The 25,208-nt window shown below is 38.5% G+C and overlaps 2 protein-coding genes across 2 annotated transcripts; both read left to right on the top strand.

The window, feature by feature from the left end:
* The first annotated feature begins 2,041 nt into the window (after positions 1-2,041).
* LOC102783769 (uncharacterized) lies at positions 2,042-8,185 on the top strand. The gene is made up of 5 exons (XM_087832897.1): positions 2,042-2,180; positions 4,277-4,618; positions 5,089-5,367; positions 5,464-5,619; positions 5,955-8,185. Exons 1-5 carry the CDS (start codon positions 2,042-2,044, stop codon positions 8,183-8,185), a joined length of 3,147 nt encoding a protein of 1,048 aa, XP_087689023.1.
* Positions 8,186-16,714: 8,529 nt separating this feature from the next.
* On the top strand, positions 16,715-23,869 carry LOC148103727 (uncharacterized). Its single transcript, XM_087833089.1, has 13 exons — positions 16,715-16,740; positions 16,898-17,011; positions 17,215-17,304; positions 17,435-17,518; positions 17,860-17,958; positions 18,189-18,287; positions 18,528-18,719; positions 18,802-18,870; positions 19,038-19,136; positions 21,755-21,871; positions 21,976-22,071; positions 22,278-22,373; positions 23,768-23,869. Exons 2-13 carry the CDS (start codon positions 16,937-16,939, stop codon positions 23,867-23,869), a joined length of 1,218 nt encoding a protein of 405 aa, XP_087689215.1. The 5' UTR covers positions 16,715-16,740; positions 16,898-16,936.
* Positions 23,870-25,208: the final 1,339 nt, after the last annotated feature.

The following is a 25,208-nucleotide window of genomic DNA, read 5'->3' as shown; positions in this document are numbered from 1 at the left end:
TTTTTTACTCTGTCAGATTTTTTAAAGTGCTCTATACAACAAGCCACATTCACCCAAACACACTTTCTCTAAACTGAGTACTTTCTAACTACATTCATACACATTAACACTCGTAACATGCAGAATGGAGGAGCCAGAGATCAAACCACTAACCTTCTGATCAGTAGTTAACCTACTCTACCTCCTGAGCTACAGCCACCCAGTGGCAAACATGAGTAAGTATTGCAACATAGCATTTGGGTCTTCTAACTGAAATAGGAAAAAAGGAACACAAATAGTGCCATCATTGCCAGACCTGGCCCACATCTGGTGGACATACACCCCTGCCATGACACCAGTCAGTCAGAAGTGCCAGCTTGATGCTGGGTCTGGGACAGACCTGTTTTCTATGAGCCTGGGCCACATAAACCAAACCATAATCGGGCCAGACATTGCATGCCGTCACATAAACAGTGCCATCATTGCCTGGATCTGGATGACACACCACTTATCATGCCAGAGGTCGGCCAGCAGTGCTGGCTTGCCACCAGATCCGGGCCAGACCTGTCTGCTATGTGGGTTAGGGTCAAAATAGTTGTTCTGCTCGCCTGACACTTCATTGTTCACCTGTAATCATGCACTGCCACCATGTGGACAGACATGAAACATGCCAAGTGGTGAACTATCATAGATATTTTAAATTAGTCTTATTATTTACTCATTTATTTCTTTAATTTTAGCTTTTAATTTTAATTTGGTTTCTTGAAAGTGATTTAAGTCTAAATTTAGCAAAATAAACATAATAGGCAAACATTAATCATACGGCATATATTACATCTTAAGGCAACGGTGGCGTCCATTCTTCTGAAAAAAAAAAACAACCCTCCAAGCAGGAAACACGGAAACACTCCTTTTTCTCCAGGTGACCTGACCATATGGCACTTTTTCCTCCTCTTTTTCTTGACATCACGCAGAGGACGTTCAGAAACAGGTATGCAGATGCTCCAGCAGATGTTGCACATATATTAGGTATTTTGCTCTTAAAACAGAAATCTTAGTGTGTTCATATAAATGAAGATGGTGGAGTGTGTCCCGTAGGAATGGTGTAATCAACTATGCTTTCGAAATGTGCCCAGGTAAACGTCAGTTTTTAATATTTATGAATGCTGACTTAAGAAAGTTTTAAACCTGCTTTTCAGATGGTCTAATATTTGAAATAAATACTTGTTGGATTAATTTGGTTCTAGACCGTCGCTCTTTTATTGTAAATGAAAGTGAAACCAAATTCAGTGCACACTGCAGCAGAAAGGACAGATATCACACAGGAAAGAAGTTCCTTTTTTTAGGATTTAGTATAAAGTTTGATCTCTGAGCAAAAACCAATTGAAATTTCCGCCTCGATTCATACTCCCTCTGTGATTATAATGTAGAGTAATTATTTCACTGCAGGTTAACTTGGAAATGTGTCCTCACGTCCTGCAGGGGGCGCCAACTCCCAGTCTCTCAAAATCCTACAATAATTTATTGAATCAGTGTCTTTTCAGCAAAACCGTAAACATTTTTCATCTTGGTGGTGAAAGCTTAATGCTTCTTTTTCTGAGAGGTTTTGTGCAAGTGCTGGTTTCTCACAACAAGTTTTTTCTGGAAAAAACACCAACGTGTGTTGTCAGCTGCAAAAGTTGATGACACTAAAATGAAATTTTATGTCACATCAGCAGAGGCCTTGTCCTGTTTGTAATGAATGTAAAAAAAAAAATACAAAACCTGACGTGAAATATGATAGTATTATTATTATTATTATTATTATTATTATTATTATTATTATATTACTATTATATTATTATTGTCAGAAATCCACATTCAGATTTTTTATATGTCAGATAAGCTGTGAATTAGCAGACCCAACACACGTTATACAGCATTATACTGTGAATTGATCCATGTTACTTCTGATCATCTCACTTTAAACCCAAATTAGACCTCTGATGATGGTAAGGCTAATAAAATGATGTTCTCTGTATCTGTTAAACAGGTTTTTGGTTCTGGAAACATTTTCCTCACAATGCTTTTTCATTTCTATTTTCAGAATCGCACCATGCTCCATGTGAAAGCTGAACGATCTTTAATGGTTCTGTTTGATCAATGTGGCTTCCTGGTTTTCCACATAGCTGCTGTCTTTACCCTGATGCACTCATGTAGTGGTAAGTGAAACACATAGAGTGATTGTGTAACACATCAACCTTAACAGAGGTAGAAATAATCTGTATTATGAACTTCTACAACAGATTGATATACTCACATAGAGTTTTAGGTCAACCTGCTGGGGTAATAATGAAACTGTGTCCAGTCTGAATGTGGATGCACATCAGTAATACTGAAATTCATATTTTAAAACAGCATACATCAGCACACCTTTACATAAATAAGTGACTCAAGAAACTGAAAGTCAACTGCAGTATGATGATTTTGTTAGTAGGGTCGCAGCAATTCATCGGGTAATTAGATTAAAACCAATTCTCAAAGTTAATGGTTTGCTTTGATGCTTTGTTAACAAACGGCTCTGTAGCACTCAGTCGCCACCATGTAAACACCTCCCACCTCTGCCCACATTTGCAACTAAAAACAGACCTGCAATAGAATTGCATTTAAGAGCTGTGTGTGAATAAATATTTGGACAACATTAGGCCAGCACAGCTCATTGTTTCTGAGCAAAAAGGTTGCTGATTTATCTTGATTTCAGCAGTGACGATGATGCTGTCATAGTTTAATGTGGAGTCTGTCTTCACTCACACCACAAAGAACAAAGAAAGCATCAGAGTGCAGATTTGCTTGCTTTTCTACACTGGAGCCACCGCATATTCCTTTAACCCTTTAATTTTAAGTGTATGATTTTATATACATGAACAGTTTTTGAGATTTCTTTTCAACTCCTGAAAAACTAAAATAAATTTCACAATACATTCTTAAGGAATAAATTAAAAAACCTCTGATGTAGTAAAAATTTAGTAATTTATATATATATAAATTCCCATCATGTCCCAAGCTCGGGTCCTCTACCAGAGGCCTGGGAGCTTGTGGGTCCCGCAAGATCTTAGATGGACTGCGCTCTTCTTGACAGAGATCTCTGATGTTGTTCCCGGGATCTGCTGGAGACACTCGACTAGCTTGGGAGTCACTGCACCTAGTGCTCCGATTACCACAGGGACCACCGTCACCTTCACCCTCCACATTTTCTCAAGCTCCTCCCCGAGCCCTTGGTATTTCTTGTGTTCCTTGTTCCTGATGTTGCTGTCAATCACTACGGCCGTCTTCTTCTGTTTGTCTACTACCACTATGCCCGGTTGGTTAGCCACCACCATTTTGTCCGTCTGTATCTGGAAGTCCCACAGGATCTTAGCTCGGTCATTCTCCACCACCCTTGGGGGCATTTCCCATTTTGACCTCGGGACTTCCAGTCCATATTCGGCACAGATGTTCCTGTACACTATGCCGGCCACTTGGTTATGGCATTCCATGTATACCCTGCCTGCTAGCATCTTGCACCCTGCTGTTATGTGCTGGATTGTCTCTTTACACAGCCTACACCTGGGGAGCTTGTTTCTGTGCTGCCATGATTATTGCCTCTGTGCAGGGGCTTATCCTTCCATGATGGTACCTCCTCTTGCTCTCCTTCTTTCCTGGGTTTCGGCTGCCTGAGGTATTCACAGAGCACATGGTCATTTGGGGTCATATTACTGATGTATTCTTGGATGTTCGTTGTCTCATCCTGGACTGTGGTGCTGACACTCACCAGTCCCCGGCCTCCTTCCTTCCGCTTAGCGTACAGCCTCAGGGTGCTGGACTTTGGGTGAAAACCTCCATGCATGGTCAGGAGCGTCCTTGTCTTAATGTCAGTGGCTTCTATCTCCTCCTTTGGCCAGCTTATTATCCCAGCAGGGTACCCGATCACCAGCTGGGTGTAGGTGTTGGTTGCCTGGATCTTGTTGTTGCCGTTCCTCAGGAATTGCCTGACCCTCTGCATTTACTTGGCAGTTGCAGCTCTCCTAGCGGCCTCTTCATGGTTCCCATTTGCCTGTGGGACAAAAATGAAAGAAAAACGGTGTGTATGATCAGCCTTGGTGTTTAAAAGGGAATCACTGTTTTTTCACACAGTTTTTAACAGTGTAGAAATGTAGAAACCCTAGTTTAAATTTATAGAGTTGTGGTCCAAATGCAATGTGGCTATTTCAGGCACATGTATTTAGTATTTACTGTTGTCTTTTACTTCAGTTACCAAATGCAATCTTCTTCTCTTCAGGTCAGTCACAAGTTATCGGTCCGCTTCAACCAGTAGTGGCTTTGATTGGTGATGACATAATCTTGCCATGTAACCTGCACCCTGTTATGGATGCTTTTGACATGACAGTGGAGTGGTCAAGACCTGACCTAGACCCAAGATTTGTCATAGTGTGGCGTGACAGTGTCGACCTGGAGTCTAAAAAACATCCATCATACACCAACAGAACGTCTCTGTTGACAGATGAACTGAAGAATGGAAACATTTCACTGAAGATCTCCAAAGTCAAAGTTTCTGATCAGGGAACATACAGATGTTTGGTTCCAGAGTTGAATAAACATGCTACCATTCAGCTTATTGTTGGTAAGTGAAAATATATATATATATATATATATATATATATATATATATATATATAAATATATATAAATAATAATAATAATAATAATAATAATAATAATAATTATTATTATTATTATTATTATTATTATTATTATTATTATTATTATTATTATTCAAATGCTGGTTAATTTTTAAAATAGTTGATTGGTCTCTTAAACTCTGATTCAAATAAAAGAAAATAGAACTTGTTTTAGGCTGATTCACAAACCTCTACAGTATGAGTATACGGTGTACTTATTTTGGCTGATCTTCCCTTTCTTATTAATTTTCAAGATTTTTTTATTTTAATAACTAATCAACCAACATTAAGATCCATTAAGTAAAACATTGATGTAAGAACTATGATCAGCTCCCCCACCTGTTATCTGATAACATAATGAAGTTAAGAAATCATTTCAAGTCAGTATTTCGTCACTGTTCTCTTTCATCAGCTCTTGCCTCCTCACCTGCTGCATGGATTAACAGAACCATGAGTGGAGTGGTGTTACAGTGTGAGTCTGCAGGCTGGTATCCAGAGCCTGAGCTGCTGTGGTTGGACGGTGAGGGAAACCTCCTCTCTGCTGGACCTACAGAGACCCTCAGAGGTCCTGATGACCTCTATACTGTCAGCAGCAGAGTGACTGTGGAGAAGAGACACAGCAACAACATCACCTGCAGAGTCCAACAGAGGAACACCAACCAGAGCAGAGAGACACACATACATGTTCCAGGTAAAGCTCATACATGAGGTAATGATGTGAATTCCCATGAATAGCTGGACGGTTCTGGTCAATTGTATGAACTACTCTACCCCGTTGTCATTTCAGATGATTTCTTCATGGTCATCAGTCCTTCCAGTCCTCCCAGTAAACCAGCTAGTCATCCAAATATCATCATTGGTGTGGTCACCGCTGCTCTTGTTGTGCTCATTCTGATTCTTACTGTTGTCGTTGTTGTGTGGAAGAAGAGACGAGCCAAATGTAGTAAGTTCTTTTTTTCCTCCTTTTTTTCAATAATCAATATTTAAGTGTTTAATTCCCTTTTTTTTATTTCTTGTTATTTTTCTCATACAATAATTGAAATGATCAGTTTATATTTTGTTATTTGCAGCTGATTTTTTTCATTTCTTAAACGTTTTTAATTCCAAGTCTGCAGGATCTAAAAGGCTCTACTGGCACAAATGGAAAATAATATTCTTAATTATGGTTTCATTCATGTAGAGTTGAATCACCTGAACTGTGTTTTCTTAGCCCTTGAACGGCTCCACTTTCTCACTTTTTCATATTGTTCTTCATCCATTTCTCCTGCTTCTTTATAGGTACAGAAAAAAATAAGAGCGAGGAGGACGGAGCTGAACAGGCCGGGAAGAAAGAAAGGATCAGCTATAAAAATGATACCAGCGGTTTGCAGGTGGTGGAAGAAGAAAGTGAAGCACTCATGACAGGAAGAGAAGAAGAGCAAAAAGAGACAAAACAAAATGATCATAAAAAACCAAAAAAAGAAACAGATCAAAGAAGAAACACCAACAGTTCAGGAACAAAAACAACTGCTTTGACTGAAACAGAGCCTCAGTTTGAAATGAAACAACAAACACATGAAGAAGAGAGCAGGAGAGAAAAAAATGAAACACATAATATGGACATCAGAGGAGAGCAGAGAAAAAAATATGAATCAAAAATGAGCAGGACAGAAGAGGACATGATAAATCAGTTTATTATGGGTGAAAAAGTGTCTCAGTCTGTCACAGAAGAAGAAACACATGAAGAGGAGATGACAGGAATGAAAGCTGAGAGGGCTGAAGGTGAACGAGAGAAAAAGATGGAAGCAGGAAAAAATGATTCAGGACTTCAGTTTTTACAACTTAGAGAAAAACTCAAAGAGCCGATAGTGTTTGGAAAAGAATCAAAGTCCTTTAATTTTAGTTTTCATTTAAGCACTGATCAGGAACCACGGAGAGAAAAAGAGACACAACAAGAGCAGCTTGTAGAAAAAGGACGGATGCAGAGAAATGTGGACATGAAAAAGTCAGACACTGAGAAAAAGAGAGCAGAGGAAAACAGTGATGAGGTAAATAATCTATGTTTGTTATTTATGGCACAGAAGGAAACACAGAGAGAAAAACTAGAGGCAGAACAACAGAGAGAGGAAAATCAGAGGAGACTTCAATCAGAGACACACAGGGAAAGAGAGAAAGATGAGACAGAACTGAAAACAAGGAAAGATAATAAAAACCAACATCACAGAGAAGAAAAAACAGTTAGGAAGAATAAAAGAATAAAAAAGGTAGAGAGGGAACACCAGAGAGACACAATGGGAATGACAGAGAGGAAAAGAGAGGAAAAGAAGTTTGAGACAGAGGGCAGGATTTCATCAGTCAGCAGCAAAGTTCACAGTACAGATCTGAAAATACAAGACAAAACACGAGGACAAAACCACGAGAAACAACCAGACAAAACATCTCAGCAGAGCCGAGAAGAAATCAGAGAGCAGCCAGAGAAACTGAGAGGAGCAGAGAGGAAAGAAGGAGCTCAGGGAGAGGAGCTGGAGGTTAATGAAGGGCTCAAATCTGAGGAAACAAACAGGAAGTACAAGGAGAGAGAAAAACTACAACTCCCACATGAAGGAGAGCTGCAGGTGGAGCAACAGGTGAACGTAAATCAAAAAGAGCAGTTGGAGGAATCTGTCAGTCTCACAGGGAGAGGAGTCAATAGTGTAGAAGAAAAACAGGAGGAGGAGCTGCTGGAAGAAGCATCTGATGTTGATCGACACAACATCCAGAGTAGAAAACACATACAAGAAATAAAACTGCAGGACGTCTGCACATTGCCAGACAAGAAAGAGGAAATTCAAGCAGGGCATCATCAAAATGTAAACATACAAAATGATCAGTTTATGGATGTTGATGATTTTGCTCCCAATCAAAACGCAGCAACAGCACAACTGAATGAAACCTTTCAATGTGCCAACCATAAGCAGAGACTGCGAGTTCAAACAGAACCACAAGAATTTTGGAAAGAAAATGATGAAGATCTCCAGGATCAGATGGAGGTTGAAGAATATTCCCACCCCAAAGAACCCAAAGAGGAGCCCACGTTATTATTAGGAGAAAAGTCCTCTAATTTTCCCTTACCTCTTTACACTGATCAGGAACCATGGAGAAAAACAGAGACACAAGGGCAGCTTGTAGAAAAAACACAGAGAGTGGAGAGTGAGGTCATGGAGGTTAATCAAGGGGCCCAAGCTGATGAAGCAAACAGGAAGGACAAGGAGAGAGAAAAACTACAACTCCCACATGAAGGGGAGCTGCAGGCGGAGCAACAAGTGAATGTAAATCAAAGAGAGCAGCTGGAGAAATCTGTCAGTCTCACACAGAGAGGAGTCGACTGTCTAGAGGAGGAGCTGATGGATCAAACATGTGATGCTGATCAAAAGGATGACAAGAATAGAAAACGTTCAAATGAACTAAAACTGTGTGAGGTCTGCACACTGCCAATCAAGAAACAGAAAGTTCAGAAAGCAAGAAAAGCAAGAAGAGCAAGCAAGCATTAGAATGCGAAAAGCAGATAAAGTAAAATGTGGAAAAATGAAAATATAACTATATGAAGGTTGATGATGCAACTCACAGCACAAATATGAAAGTATTCAAAGGACCAAAGATCAGCAGAAGATGCCACTGCAAACACAACAACAAGAATGTTAAAATGAAAATGATGAGGCTGACAAACATTCAGGACTTCAGTTTCACCATTTACAAGGAACTCACAGAGAAGCCTGTTTGATTAGGAGAAGCAAAGTCCTTTAAGTTGTCTTTACATTGGCACTGATCATATATGTGTATATATATATATATATATATATATATATATATATATATATATATATATATATATATATATATATATATATATATGTGTGTGTGTGTGTGTGTGTGTCTATATGTATACATGAATTGTTATAACTATTTTGAATATGTTTTTTATATCCTGAGATAATTTTGTATTTACTACTATGATACTTTTTGGATGCTTAATCTGAGATCAGGTGATAAAATTGTGTTGATGTATGTGTGAACAAAGTCAGTGTTAAAATCAGTGAAACGTTTCTTCATTGATTAAAAGCAGGTGCCTTTTCTGAAAATGTTTGATGGAAATACTTATTTTCCACTCTGATTTACGAATAAATTCTTTACAAATCCTACCATGTGAATTCATGGATTTTTTTTTCACATTCTGTCTCTCACAGTTGAAGTGTACCTCTGGTGCAAATTACTGACCTCTGTCATCATTTTAAGTGGGGGAACTTGCACAATCGGTGGCTGACTAAATACTTTTTTGCCCCACTGTATATATGATGTACAAGTATACAAGCCAATTTAAAAAAAAGTAATATGTAATAAATAGTGTTGTGTATATACAGTTGGGTTATTGCACATAGAATTGGTATTGCACAGTGGTGGGGAGAAAAGGAAAAAAAAACAAAAAGGAGGGGGGGGGGGGGGGGGCTGTGTTATCGGTGCATGTGTGAGTTCAGGGTGGTTATGGCTTTGGGGAAGAAACTGTTTTTGAGTCTGTGGGTTTTTGTGCTGATACACCTGTAGCGCTTCCCTGAGGGAAGCATGCTGAACATGTTGAAACCAGGGTGGGAGCTGTCCTTGATGATGTTTGCTGCTCTGCTGAGGCAGCGGGAGGAATAAATGTCCATCAGGGAGGGGAGAGGGCAGCCGATGATCTTTTGTGCTGTCTTGACCACACTCTGAAGCCTCACTCTATCCGCCTTGGTGCAGCTGCCGTACCATACTGTGATGAAGTAGGTTAGCAGGCTCTCAATGGACGAGCAGTAGAAGGTCAGCAGCAGGTTGGAGTTCAGCTTATACTTCCTGTGGCCGGTGTGACGGCCACAGGGCGGTAATCATTCAGGCTGGAGATGGGAGACTTCTTTGGCACTGGGATGATTGCGGCTGATTTTAGACAGGATGGGATGGCTGCCTGATCCAGTGAGAGATTGAAGAGTCTGGTGAAGATGAGGGTGAGCTGGTGTGCGCATGCTCTTAGTACCTTGCCAGGTACTCCGTCTGGACCGGCCGCCTTCCTGGGGTTCACTGCTAGGAGCACACGTCTGACATCGTGCTCCGTTACAGTGAGTGAAGCGGTGCAGGAACCAGGTGAGGATGAGGATGAGGATGGGAGCAGGGCTGAGGCAGATGAGTGCTGCTGTTGTGATGTTTCAAAGCGGGTGAAGAAGCTGTTTATTTCCTCTGCCAGCTGCACACTCACGTTTTCTGTTTCCGCAGTGCTGCCTCTGTGGTTGATGATGTCTTGCATTCCCTGCCACACCTCCCGTGTGTTGATGCTGGACAGGTGGGACTCTATGTTTCTTTTGTGGTCTGACTTGGCTTTTTTAATCCCCCTTTTCAGGTCAGCGCGAGCAGCCCTGTACAGAGCTCTGTCACCTGACCTGAAGGCGGCATCGCGGGCTTTGAGGAGTGAGCGGACCTCGCTGGTCATCCAGGGTTTTTGGTTTGGAAAAAATACAATTTCTTGTGGTATTTTTGTATGTCACAGCCTTTGGAAAATTCTGGATGTCCGCATTATTTATGGGTCTGCCAAAGGAATGACAGGGTTGTTCTGTGTCTGCTGGTCAGTCTTTGGTCCAGATTAGTGCACGTCAACAACCATTTGATGGATAAAGTCAGAGTTTGTTGAATCCAGAGAACTGTCTTCTTGCTTTATATTTGTGGTTTAAAGAAAACCAGGAGATTAAATGCCAAGGTGATTTATTAATTTGTTCTCTAACATCCTCAGGTTTAAATTGCTTAAAGTGCTTTTCATTACTTAATGACCAAATCTCACCAAAACAAATGGTAATGTCCTATTCAAGAAATGTTTTCACTGTGACATACTAAACCAACATACTAGCCATATAACATAAAACATCAGCATGTCAGCATTGTCATTATTCACGTATTGTTATGCTAACATTACTTGTAAGGTGTATTGCCACAGCAACAATTATGGTAAATGGCCTGTATTTGTATAGTGCCTTACTAGTCCCTAAGGACCCCAAAGCGCTTTACACATCCAGTCATCCACCCATTCACGCACTGGTGATGGTAAGCTACATTGTAGCCACAGCCACCCTGGGGCGCACTGACAGAGGCGAGTGTCCTAAAAAGCTGAACTTGAGGAAAAATGGGACCCATGGAAGCTGATCCCATTTAACATTTGATAACATTTTGTACTGTAACAGAACACCACAGTCTAAAGCAGTGTCATTCCAGTGAAACAGGAAACTGATCAGATCTTGAGATAAAGAAGTGAAGCAGCTGTTATTACACTGAATGAACTGAATATTTGTGGTGACCTCATGCTGTCATTATACATAAACCTGCTTGTGTTTCAGTACATAAATACTTCTATTCTTTTGTTTTCTCTTTTCTTAGATTAGATCAGTGAAGGTTAGAAAAGATAACTGATAGGTTTGTACCTATTCGCTGGAACGGTCAAGACAATTTAATTACACAGCAAAAGCAAGACACAAGTAGGCAAAGTTCTTCGTGTTACTCATGCATGAGGGAGAGAACCACGACAAGCGCCGTTCCTTCGCTTGACCCCAGTCGCTCTCGTCTGCTCCCCTGTAACACTTCTCTTTTATTGAGGTTACATGAATATACATACGTTCATTAACATATGACGTCTACATACACACAAAGAGTACCTTGCCTGTGCGTTGTGTAAGTGTGTGTGCGGGGGGTCAGAGTGTGACCCTGTGAAGACTCCCCAAAGCTGGTGCCAGGAGTCTAGCGGTCCATCTAAACAAGAGACTCTTACACTCAAACAGATATACATGTGTTTGCTATACCATATATCAGCAAGAGAAGATACGACCTCTCCTAGGTGTGTGATCTATGCCAGAACACTCTATAGAGGAGTGAACGCACCCCCCTCTTCATGCTACACAGAGTTCTTACAGACCTCCTAGGATGAGACATTCTTTCAATCTACAAATGATTATATACTTCTAAGCATATATGAGTATTTATTTCTAAGCATAAATGACAATAAACAATACAAATCTAACACTAACTTCAATAAAGGCACAAAACTAAAAAGAGGATTTATTTGATTAGCTTAAATAATAATAAATGGACAACTAATAATAGTGAAACAATATACAGAGAGCGTTAAATTCTGTTTTTGAAGGCAAACCGATTCCAGATACTTATTATTGGCTGCAATTGCTCTGAGTTTAGCTTGAGACAATACACATAACTTACTCTTTATGTATTTATATGTATTTACAGGTTAATGTAGTAATGATGAAAATACAAGATGAAATACCATATTCCTAATATTACTGTAATAATAGTTCTATGGTGAAGCCATGCTATTTTGCGATTTTGTGTGATACTAATTTCATGATTTTCTCTGTTAGTTTGTTTTTTGGTCATGAGACCACTGTCCTTTGGGATCTCCTTGGATCATGGACTGTATCAAACATGAGTAAAATGCATATTTGCAATGCTTTGAGCAGCAGGAGAAAAAAACAGGTCTTGCCTGCTGTCCAGTTTTCCTTTTATTTCTTTAGATCTCATGTCAGGGTACTACACGCTCAAACTATAATGACAGCTCAGATATGTCACCTGTCACCAGTTCCAGAGAAGAAGGAAACTGATCAAATGTTAAGGTGAAAGAATGAAGTAGGGTCTGTTTTAAAGAGAAAATGTTAAACAAACACAGCATTTTTCCCTTGAATTCTGCTGAAGGTCATGTGCTCGACTGTTTCTTTTTTTCCTAATGCTTGTATATAACAACAAAGAGGCTTAAGACATGATGGTACTTAATGAAAAAAATACTGTGAATGTGGAAAACATGCAATCAGACAGAAAAAATGAAAAAATAAAAATAGTATAAACAAAAGACGTGTCATTGCGTGCTGTGTCTTTGTTTCCTGCTTTTTCTTCAGCTGCAGTGCTCTGAGATCTCTTGGTCAGTCAAAGTATGATGTTGGTTCTTAAAGCCCAATTAATGACCTTTGTGATATTTTCAACTATTTCCAAACCTTTGGATAAACAGTGCTAGAAAACAGGTTTAACAAACTCCACTCAAAACATATTAAATGTTAGATCATTGTATGTAAAGGAAATACTTTTAAAAGCTTTCTTCATTTAAACTAATGACAAACAAACAAAAAGTACCCTGTCACAGACAAATATAGGTTGATTACCTTTAAATCCTGTAATATAATTCTCAGTTTTTGAACTACACCTCTGGAGTCTTTACATTGTCTACATTTGTACTGTCATGTTGTAGATTGGAGGTCAGTCAAACACTGGAGCTCCTGGACTAAAGTGACCTGGTGTCCAACTTTATGTGGCATTTATTATTCCCTGTCCCACATTGGGTCTAATGAAGTCAGCACATGAGTCTAGAAGCATGTAGTTAACAAAGAGAGAAAACGAAGTACTGAAGCTGAAGATTACCCATCAGAAAAGCAGCTGGAATAACAATAATGTGGTTTAATAGAAAGCAACAACAGGGAGGTAATACTGTTCAATAAATTGAGAAAAACTTAAGTTATCATTTATGCTTATTGAATTAACTTCATTAAACTACACTGTATTCATCATTCAATATCGGAGAACCATAGCTTGTTCATTTATTTATTTATTAATTTTTTGTTATTAAAATTACTTTCAAGCGTCGCAATATTTTTGCAACATATTTACTTTGTTTGGTTGACTTGTGTCCGTCCATGTTTGTGTGCACAAATGTAAAGTATGGACACACTCAAAAAACATTTCATCATAGAAAGGTCAAAGGTCAAGGCCTTAGGTTTGTAACAGCTGCCTAACCAGATCGCATCACGCTGGCATTAAAAGCATTTAATGAAGTTTCATTTTAACATCACATGAACTGATTGTTTGCTTGCAACACACATTCTTTTCCTCATCAGACTTCTGAAGAAACCACGCCTCCTGTCACCGCAGGTGAGTGTTTTCCTTTAACCAGTGCTGCACAGCCTCACTCACTGCAAGGAAGCAGTTGCATCAGTTTCACTTATGAGGTAAATACTGGTTGTTTGGTTGTTTGTTTAATTTACTGTATAATAGAAACATATAATGTGTGTCGCTGTGGTTCTAACTGACAGTTTTACAGTGTACTTAGTTAACTGCTGATAGATCATCAAAGCATGGTATATATCAAAGATGAGTTACAATAAGATAACCTTTATTAGTCCCACACGTGGGATTAATAATGCCTGTTTTGTTATAGCAGAAAGTGGACAGTGCGAAGTCACATTTCCAAAAATTGGAAAAACACTGTAATACGATAAGAATAAGATACTGTACACAACTGTACACAATAGAATAGAATAAAATAAAATACTATATACAATAGAATAAAATAGAATACAAATGCTATATACAATTGAGTACAACGTTGCCAGAATGAGAAAGTAAAGAGGAGATAAAGAAGCTCAGAATGAGCGTAGCTGCTGTAACAGGCTACCACACACGGGGGGCACCGGAAGGAATGTGTCTTTACATTATGCACATTTTTACTTTAATATTGTAGATTGTAGGTCAGTTGAAACACTGTAGCTCCTGCACTAAAGTGACCTGGTGTCCCACTTTATGTGGCATTTATTATTCCTTGTTTCCATCATCCCACAAACGGGAAGAATATCCACATTGTGTTGGCTTTACTGAAGTCAGCACATGAGTCTAGAAGCACGTGGTTAACAAAGAGAGAAAACGTGTAGTGAAGCACAGATGAAGCAGCTGGGATAACAATAATCGGCTTTAACAGTTATGACAATAGAAAGCAACACCAGGAAGGTACAAAGGCTACTGCACAATAAAACAGACGTAAACTTCAGTTATAATTTATGCTTATTGAAATAACTTAAACTTAAACTTAAACTACAGTGTCTTCATCATTCAATACCAGAGGAGCATAGTTTGTCTGTTCATTTATTTATTTTTTATTATCATTATTTTGAATATTATCAAAAATACTTTTAACCATTAGTAACATTTGCCACATATTTACTTTGTTGATTTGTCAGTTTGTGTCTGTCCTGGAAACATGTTTGTGTGCACAAACAAAACAAAGTATCGACACACTCAAGAAAACATTTCATTATAGCAAGGTCAAAGGTCAAAGGTCAAGGCCTTAAGTTTGTAATAGTTGCTCAACCAGATCATATCATTGGCATTACAAGCATTTAATGAAGTTTCCTTTTAACATGCGCACACTCACATGAACTGAATGTTTGTCTGACAGGCACAAATTCTTTTCTCATCAGACTTCTGAAGAAACCACGCCCCCTTTAACCTTTAACCAGTGCTGAAGGACAAATGCTCTCACTCACTGCAAGGAAGCAGATGCATCAGTTTCATTTATGAGGTAAATACTGGTTGTTTGGTTGTTTGCACAACTTACTGTATAATAGAAACATAATGTGTGTCTCTGTGGTTCTAACTAATCTTGCTAATCTTGTAGCCTCAAAAAATGTAAAACTGTAGTTCTCAGATGCAGATTTTGTGGTGATTTAAGGTGTATTTGCTTATTTGTGAGGAAATTTACAACAAGCTACATTGTAATAGTTAATATGCCTCTATGCTGTACATTACACAGTGTGCGTGCAATGAAGGCCATCTACAGAGAAGAAACAGTTTAAGCATAATTATGTCAAATAATTTAGGCCTCATTTACATGAACTCTCATTGTTTCCACTTAAAATAAATAAAATCAATTAGTCTGATCATAGTTAACTGTTGATAGATAATCACAAACTGGCATATGTCAAAGTCAAGTTAGGATGTTGTTTTTAAACCACTTTTTTTTTTCATTTCAACATGAATGCAGAGGTATATCTCTTTAATGTGACTATTTTCTTCTTGTTTTTCAGAACAAAATGAGCCTAAAAAGCTGGTTTGGATTCCCTCTCAGCCCAGGTAACCTGACACAAGTATATTCAAATGTAAAGCTCAGTACTTGTTTATATGTGTATAAAAATACTTCAGAAAACTTGGCTTTTCTTCACTTACTAATTTTTACTGGCAGTTAGATGACAAATAAAGAAACTTTTTTTTTTTTTTAAATTAGAGATTATTATTAATATTAATATAGTTATTTTATTTTCATTGTTTTCTTTAATTTTTCACTTCAGAGAATTTGACTCCTACTCCGGTGCTCATCTGCATCTGTATTATTGTTGTCTCCATGCCCATTCTTCTTGTTGTCATTGTCACATACAAGTGTAAACAAAAGAAAAACAGTAAGTTACAAATTCATTTTTCAGTCTGACACAAGTTTAATGAGCTCTATAAATAACTTGTTTCATTATAATTGTATTTTAACAGATGTTGGATAAAGTGCAAGATCACCCAGATTAATTAAGACTTTATAAGAATCAAACTAAACACTAATCTACAACTTAGGTATTGTGTTTCTGACAGGAGGGAGCAAACATGTAGATAAGACTTTGAGCTCAGGAGAAACAGAAAATGACAACAAGCATGTAAGTAAACAATGGACATTACTTTGATCTACTTCTGATGAAAGAAGAAATAGAGAATTGTGTGTCAGAGGGGAGTCTAACCTGAACAACAAGGTTCAGTCAGAGCTGAATCAGAAGAGAGAAACGAACAAAAAACAAATTACAGATGGTGTAAAAATGAATGACTGCCATGGCTGTAAGTAAAGGCATGATAGAAGGACAAACTTAGACAAATGAAGAAATAGATACCACAATAAAAAGCAAAGCAAGATGAGTTTTTAGAGGTGTTGATTTGTTGACTTTTGACAGCTGTTTTCAGTCTTTATAGTTAGTGAAATTATGCCCCTGTGCATTTGTTGCCTACAACTCTTAATTTCATTTATCTTCACCTATGATGCAGAAAAGATTGGCTGAGCCAAACTGCCCACAGACATGTTAAATGGTGTGCTTCACTACTTCAACTTTTTTATTTTACATTTCTCTCCCAGTCCAAAGTCAGAAAAGCTCAGAGTCAGAAGGATGAAGGGCACGAGAAGCAGGAGGTTGAGAAGAAGGTGAAGGCAGAGACTCTGAAGGCAAATGAGATCGAGGGGAATGAGGTACATTGAGTTTCTAATTATTTATCCTCTTTTTTACAGTTTACAGTAACTCCCAGTAAAAACTTAAATATGATTTACACCAACAGAAGCGGAAGAGAAATTAAAACCTCTAAAATTCAGATTTTTTTTTTTGTTGCATTTTTACTTTAAAAAACAGTCTGAGACTCAGAGTCAAGATGTAAAAGCTGAAGCCCGGATGGTCGAGGATCAGAATGAAGGGAATGAAAACCTGCAGACACCAAACAAAGATCTGAAGACCGACAATGCTGAGGTTAAACTCTGCTTTAATACTTTAGTCTTTAAATCTTAAATGTTATCATAAAATTTTTAATTCTTTTTTTATTTTTAATTTAAAACCTAACAGTAACACTGCTAAATTATGGAACAGAATAACAAACGATAATGCAACTCTATATTGCTCATATCACCAAACAATCATGCTGCTGGCTCACATACACTCACACTGACTTTCAGCTGCAGCTGTCAAAGTCAGATGAGGTTTTAAAGAAGACCAAACCTGAACCAGAGAAGCAGAGTGTGGAGATCAGTACACCAAAGGAGGAGGTGTGTTTGCCCTCGGACAGCTTTGCATGCACAAAACCAGCTCAGATGTTTCCCCAGTTATTATCTAGTCTATGCTCAGGTCTCAAATGAGTGGACTATTAATCCTCTCAGCTGTGCTTTTGTCTGTTAGTTGGAGAAAAATGAAGTAATGGCACCTGACAGACTGAAGACTTCTTCGCTGAAGCTCGACCTTGCTGTCACCAGGAGGAATATGGTACGCAACATCCCCTCTTACAGCCCACATGAACACAATTAATTTTATAACTTTATTTATATTACACCAAATAATGACATCTGCCACCTTATGGTAGTTTTTTTAAGGACCCACATTTGAATGTCATTAGATAAATTAAACAGTTACCCCTTCAGTGAGCACTCGGTGATGTTTAGAAGGAAAGGTTTTGTTTTAAAACTGAGGCCCGCTGACGAAGCACAGCCATATTTCATCAGTAGCTGATCTTTGTCTTACTTTATATGTTAAAATCAAGGGAAAAAAATCCTGCTTCAAGTCTTTTTATATGATCGTGACTCATTTCAAACACTTTTTTTTTTCAGCTGGAAGACACAGTTGATCAGTTTTTCAGTGGTAAAAATCAGTCGATGGAAAACGAGCTGGATAACCTGAAGAGGACGCTGCAGGCCAAAGAAAAAGAGGTTGATTTCTTCACTTCACTTTTTATAAATTGTCATTTATCATTTTATATTTAGTTTATATGAGGTTTATTTTCAGATAGATCAGATTTCAGATATCTATGTTTAACCTGATAGCAACTTTGAAAAATGTGTCCCCTGCACAGACTTATGCTTCATTTGGCTATTCAAACCTCAACCTTGAGGCCAAGTATAAGCTATGGTGCTAACTTAACTGTGTTTGTGTTTGTTAGCTGGAGACATTTAAATGGCTGAGAAATCACCTCATTTATGAAATCCCCGAGTCTTTTTCACAACTGAAGTTTAAGCTCGCCATCAGCAGGGTGCAGAAGGTAAACACACACAAACATACACGCTTCTGTAACACATGCACACATAATGTCAGGGCTGTTTGATTCACATGACTCTTATATAATATACCAATTTATAACAGAGAAATGTCAAGACTTCCTACCTCAGTATTATATACTATAAACAAGAAAAATAGTCACAGATTTGTTTTCTTTTTGTATTAATCTCGCCTTTTAATGTCCTGCTGAATAACACAGTGTGTTTCTCAATTTATATTTCAGCTGGAGGACAAAGTAGAAGAACTACTTCATGTTAAAGATCAGTCAAATGAGAAAGACTTGCAGATCCTGAAGTGGAAGCTTCAGGCCAAAGAAAAAGAAGCTGCAGCCCTGAAGCTCAGTGATGAACACCGGACTGAGGAAGGAGATGAGAAGAACCTGCACACACTGGAGAATAACTCACCAAACCATGTTGTGAGCAACATTTGCAAATTAAATCTTCCAAAACTTTGAACATTTATTTTAAAAGCTCTAACATTTTTTTCTCTAATCTCAGGCGGATGAGGAAGTAGCTGTGGCACAGCAGCAGTTGCAATGTGAGGAGCAGCACAGGGGGAATGATGAGGTGAGGATGCAGACACTGAAGAAGAGGCTGGAGAGCATGAATGAAGTGGTCTAAATGCATGAAACCAGCTCAGATGTTTCCCCAGTTGTCATCTAGTCCATGCTTAGCTGTAAGCTAACCCAAATGAATAAATAATTGATCCTCTCAGCTGTACTTCTGTTTGTTAGTTGGATAAAACTGAGGTGATGACACCTGACACGCTTAAAGAAAAGCAGGAGACCTCTTCACAGCTGAACCTCAGCCTTGCTGTCACCACGAGGAACAAAGTAAGCAACATCACCTCTTACAGCACACATGACCTTATATTACACTAACTTAGGACAACCATGTTATGGTACTTTTTAAAGAACTACATCTGAATGTCAGGAGATAAAGTAAACAGTTGGTGAGCACATGGTGATGGTTAGAAGAAACATCGTTTTTTAACAATAAAAAAAAGTCCCTAACAAACTGATGGTGCACAGGCATAATTGATCAGTAGCTGATCTCTTAGGAAAAAAAAAAAATCAGTGGATGGAAAAAGAGCTGGATAACCTGAAGACGACACTGCAGGCCAAAGAAAATGAGGTGGATGTCTTCACTCTACTGTTTATTAATTGGCACTTATCCTTTTATATTTAGCTTATATGAGGTTTATTTTCAGATATGTTTTACCTGATAGTTAATAAAGGTAGAAAAATGTTTCTCCTGCAAAGACTTGGCTATTCTAACTTTGTGAGGTGTAAGTCATCATTGCTGATGGACCATTCCATTTGATCTAGATCAGGAAGTAGCTACAGCACAGCAGCAGCTTCTGGGTGAGGAGCAGAGGAAGGTGGATGTTAAAGTGAAGACAAGGCTGGAGAGCAAGAACGAGGTGATAGATAGAGTGGGCAGGTTTGAGCGGAAGCTCCCGGGTGCACAGCAGCAGAGTAGGGAGGACGCTGAGCAGCATCTTCAGGACAGAAAAGTGATATTTGAAGTTTTACTTTATTTACTGTACAACTAATTTCAGTTTGAAATGTATTGAATTAATTCATTATGTTTTGTTTTATTATTCTTTTTAACTAATAAGGAAGCCAAATCACAGTGGGACACAGTCAGCAGTTATGGACTTTATTACAGCAAAATTCAAATGTTTTTAAGCATGTTTAAGCCGTCCTACCTTTGTTACTGTATATAATTATGAGTGATGGTATAAAACTAAGGCCCTGCTGGCTATTTTTGGATTACATATATTAAATATTTACATAACTGTGATTGTAAACCACTTACAGTGGAAAATGCTGCTTTGATAAGATTTATCTGAACACACGTTTTATCCTGATTTGTGTCTCTCGGTTTGTCTGTCGTAGTCTCCTCTCTCATGTGACCCTGATGATTTGTTGAAAGTCATTGAAGAGATGGATGCAGAGTTGAAAATGAAAGATAATGATGTGCAGACGCTGAAGAAAGAGCTGGAAACCAACAAAAAACAGGTTATTTCCTTTAGTTTAATTCCATGAGTTCATGGAGTTCATATCATATCCACTCAGTGTTTTAACATTAATGGGGTTCAGCTGCTGCTCTGGAGCTGACACAAGTTATCACTGATATTTGTGTTAATTACATTTGTTGCAGTAATTGTTCTTATTCATCATCATTTATCCCTGTAGTTTTGTCTCATGTCTCAAAAGACTACAACAGCTTTACTCAGTTCTGGTGTTACTGGGCCGTTATAACTGAATCTGTCTGAAAGATTAATAAATGTGATTAATTGTCACAATGGGTTAAAATAAATGATTTGCTACTCTGTGTCTCAATTTAGATTTATAAAAACATGAGGTGTCTTAGTTTAAAAATCTCATTTGTTTGTGTGATTTATAGATCAATCGGCCATCAGCGGATCATGTGGACACAAGTCAGACTATCGACGAGCTGAAGAAAACCCAAAATCTGCTGGAGGAGAAGAATGCAGAGATCAGAAAGATGTGGAAACGGGTATGTGGAAATCCCCCCTTTTTAGCCTAATGATACATACGTGACCAAAGGCTGGGGATAGTTGACCTGTTTCATTTTGATCATCTTTTCCTTCCAGTTTAAAAACACACTCAATGAAGAGAAGCAGAGAAATAAGGAAGACCTGAATTCCCTGAAGAAGGAGCTTGAGGCCCAAAACAAGAAGGTTATTTCCTTGATTTTAATGTATTCATTTTTCATATGATATTAACTCAGCGGTCCCCAACTTTTTTTGTGCCTTTAGAGACGGTTTATGCCCGACAATATTTTCACAGACCGGCCTTTAAGGTGTCGCGGATAAATACAACAAAATAAAACTAGTACCGGTACCGAAAAAAGAAGATTTATTCATAACACACGTGAAAAGACCCAGGAAAACAAGTTAACGATAAAAACGATAACAAAATAACGCTGAAAACTGATAAAAACCCTGAAAACCATACATTTCACACCTGAGCCTCAACTCTCGCGGCCCGGTACCAAACGACTCACGGACCGGTACCGGTCCGAGGCCTGGGGGTTGGGGACCGCTGTGTTAACTCAAACACAGTTATAGAAAACTATTTTATTCAGTTTTATTCAGACATTAGCTGTACGTTTTGTACTTAACAAGTAACATATACTACATTTGAACATGAGAATATTGAAGGTGCTGCTGTAGCAATAAAGTGTAGAAACATGTAGATACATTATTTGTCTGATGCAACATTGCATCAGACAAATAATGTATTTTAGCCATAATGCTACAATAATAAATTTTAGCATTATTGCTTTTTTCCAAATCGCAAATCCAAATTTTAACAAAAAACAAATAAATGTAAATCTCCTTATTAAACCCACAAAAAGGACATGTCTCATCTTCTCTAATTATTTTCAAAGACTTACATTCTCTTCTCTTTCCTCCCAGCTTGAAATCAAGGTAAGTGAAGTCCAGCAGCAGCTGAAGGATGAACAGCAGAGCAGAGAGGAAGCTGAGAAAGATGTGCAGACTCTGAAGGATGAATTGGAGAATAAAAACAAAGATGTGCGTATTCATTATATAAAGATCTACATATCCACCATAATCTTTGTGTGTTTTTCAAGGCTTTACAATTTGTTCAAAATCCTTCATGTTTCTTTGTTTGTTAGCTACAAGAGTCCAAGTGTCAGTTTGAGTCTCTCACAGAGGTGAGCCAAAAGTCTGAGAGACAGCTGAGTGAACTAAAAGAAAGATACAAGGAGGAGGTCAGTGAGTTTATAATCTGCTCTTTGAAAAACACTCTTCACACAGGAGGGAAGTGAAACAAAATCTCACCATAAATGTTCAACACAAGATTAATAAAATTAATTCTAGTTTTAAATTTACATTTATATGTATAAATAAATAAATAAATAAATAAATTTATATGTATGTATATAATATAGTATTTTCTTTCTTTCTTCTCTTCCAGTTCAAGAAGAAGATTCGGGGCGAAGAGCAGAGGAGGAAGGAGGTTGAGGAAGATATAAGGGCCCTGAAACAGGAGCTGGAAAACGAGATAAACCAGGTATGTGCCCATTTTTAAAGATCTTTTCTATTTTCCTATTTTTGTTATTATGAATCATTTTATGTATTAATGCTCCATGCTCATTTTAAGGATGGCCAATGTTTTAGATAACGAGGTTATTGCATGCACAAGTAATATGTGTGAGCCAAAAGCTTTTGCTTGGGACAGTTTTAAACTTTTTTTTTTTAAATTCTGTATGATGTCACTGAGAGGTAATACATATATCACGTTACCCCAGGTACAGAAGCCACACCTACTTCTGTTCAGATCAGGAAAAAGCTGCTATTAAAGGATAAAGAAAGAGTGGAAGCTGGGCTGTTTTAGCCAGCTGGGCTGGAATTATTACATTATGCACTGTGGGCTGGAATCACAAAAGTGTTTCCAATAATTACACTGCTGTGTCTTTGTGAGCACCAAAGATAAGGTATCATTATTACAACTACACAACAACAACAAAGGATATAGTAATTGTAGTGGCATTCATGAGCAGAGAAAGCTTAGTGTAAGCTACGACATTTCAGATTCATACCAAAAATGAAACACCACACTGAACATTTCAGAGGGTTGCACTGCAAAGGTAAAAGTGTGTCACAAAACGGCCGGAGGCCAAGTACCAAAGAACAAACCCACGTGCAGAAAACCCAAGGCGGAGGCTGAGGAAAGGGTTTAACAAAGGTTTATTAACTAGCACAAAAATGATGTTTACGATAGCGCTTGACTTAAGGCTTGACACATGGGGCGTGAGGGTCTTGGCCAGGGGAGAGGGAAAAGCAAGGGGACAGGTCCAAGAAAGCAGCGGCAGCTGGCTGGTGATTAGGTGCGTACTGGAAGAGAGGAGAGCAGTGTTAGAGCGGTAGCCAATGAGGAGTTCTGGAGAGGGTGGAAGCTATGAAAATCTTCGTCTTACTGTGCAGGTGGGAGATGGAAGCGTTGAAGGAGAGGTGGTGCGGTCCAGGTGGGTTTGGTGGTGTGTGTTGGCTGTCCTGAGCGGTGAAGATCCCGTGGTGGTGTAAGGGCAGGAGGGCAGGCAGGTGAGGCAAGGAGATGATTCTGAAAGCAGGCGGGTTAACCAGATTTCCAAGATGAGTGGTTCAGTGTGATGGAATTTCCAGAAGTAACTAGAACACAAAATTGCAAGGTTAGTAGAGCACTTGAGAATCATAGACATGAAGCGTGAGGCCTGGTTACCAACATAGGGTAGTTGACGAACTGGCGAGGAAGCAGTGTCAGCAATCAGCTTAAATCTCCAACCTGATTGCCACAATCAGCTTCAGGTGAGGGAGGTTGTAGGCTCTGCCCATGGGTGGACACCAGACTTTCAGCGGAATTTTACAGCCACACACCCAGACCATGACAAAGTGGTTCTTATTGTGTGCATTAATTCTTTGCTTTAGTTACAAAAAGCCAAAGAAGAACCTGAGAAGGCTGTGAAAGAATGTGACATCTCTGGACATGAACATTTGGTGCCAACAGAACCAACCAAAGCGGACAATTAATAAAGTACAGTTATAAACAACAATGTCACGGGCAAAAAAAGCTTCCCCTGAATTTTATTTAACTGATCTCTGTTTGAATGCCTTACACACACACACACACACACACACACACACACAGTGAGCTTTATAAATATTTGATGTCAGTAATTCACTATTTCTTTTACATGATTGTTTATTGAATCAATTTCAGAATTGTTGAAGGCTACAGTTTTTTCTTACTGTGAATTTGTATTACTGGACAATCTATGCAGTAATGTAATACTGTGACAGCAGGAGGATTTCAATGCAGATGTTTGTACTTTAATTTCTGATGTTTCACGTATATGTTTACTTAAATGTCACTGGCCTTTATCATACTCACATTTAGTTTTGTGCTTCGTTCACTAATTATTAGTGTAACAGTCACATATGAAACTATTCTGTCGTTATTCTGACTGTGTGACTTTGTATTATTATTAATATTATTATTATTAATATTATTATTATTGTTTTATAGCTGAAAGATTGGATATACATTTAATATTCTTTGTTAAGAGTATTTTCTGTTCAGTTTGGACTATTTACTTTTATCTTTTATAGCTCTTGATAAGTCTCTTCTGCTGAAACTGTTAGAACAGAAATGTATCTTATCTTTGAAAGAGCATTTGCACATTGTTTGTCCTAAGGCCTGATCCCTGTCTTTCATACAAACTTGTTTCCCCTGAAAATAATTTCTTGAAAAAAGTGTGTTTCCTAGTAATAACCAGTTGATGGTACAGTGCACACATAGTGCAGCTGTTTGTCTGTTTACCACAAATCTCTCTGATTCTTTGCTCCCAAATACAACTTCAGTTACCAAATAAAACCATGTTCTCTTCAGGCCAAGGTCACTGGTACAGTTCAAGCAGTAGTTGAACTGATTGGTGTTCGCTGTGGGACACTTTAGGCCTTACCTAGACCCCAGATTTTATCCTTGTGTGACATGGTGGGCTGAAACGAGCCCGTTCTCACTCCCGAGGCGTAACATGCCGACGTTTTGTCATGTCCCGCGGCGTTCCTGAGGAACGCGAAAGGAGACCTTCGGCGTTCTTATGGTACGCGGTGGGTTATGGGCGAAATCCAGTGCAATGACGCTCCCGCGGTAATAGACGTTCCAGCCCTGTATTCCAGCCCTAAACCTAACCTTATCCCTAGCCCTAACCATAACCTTTTTCCTGAGGTTAACCAGGACTTCAATGATGTTAAATAGCGTGTTTCTAAGTGATTTGAAGAAAAAGAGCGAACATGTGTAGATTGAGTCCATACGGTTCTCATATTTCCTCATTTTTCCGAGGTCGTCATTTAGGAACGTGGTGGGTAG

Source organism: Neolamprologus brichardi, chromosome 3, assembly GCF_056152115.1.
Source record: "Neolamprologus brichardi isolate AB-2024 chromosome 3, ASM5615211v1, whole genome shotgun sequence".
Taxonomy (NCBI): domain Eukaryota; kingdom Metazoa; phylum Chordata; class Actinopteri; order Cichliformes; family Cichlidae; genus Neolamprologus; species Neolamprologus brichardi.
The sequence above is the reverse complement of the archived record's forward strand: the minus strand, read 5'-3'. Positions and strand labels throughout refer to the sequence as shown.

Excerpts from the sequence above, each read along its gene's own strand:
- LOC148103727 (XM_087833089.1), top strand. The coding sequence starts at position 16,937 with ATGGTCGAGGATCAGAATGAAGGGAATGAAAACCTGCAGACACCAAAC. Across the intron at positions 17,959-18,188 it reads TGCAGGCCAAAGAAAAAGAG|CTGGAGACATTTAAATGGCT; the intron begins GTTGATTTCTTC and ends TGTGTTTGTTAG. Across the intron at positions 22,374-23,767 it reads TGGAAAACGAGATAAACCAG|TTACAAAAAGCCAAAGAAGA; the intron begins GTATGTGCCCAT and ends TCTTTGCTTTAG.
- LOC102783769 (XM_087832897.1), top strand. The coding sequence starts at position 2,042 with ATGCTTTTTCATTTCTATTTTCAGAATCGCACCATGCTCCATGTGAAA. Across the intron at positions 2,181-4,276 it reads CCTGATGCACTCATGTAGTG|GTCAGTCACAAGTTATCGGT; the intron begins GTAAGTGAAACA and ends TCTTCTCTTCAG. Across the intron at positions 5,368-5,463 it reads GACACACATACATGTTCCAG|ATGATTTCTTCATGGTCATC; the intron begins GTAAAGCTCATA and ends TTGTCATTTCAG.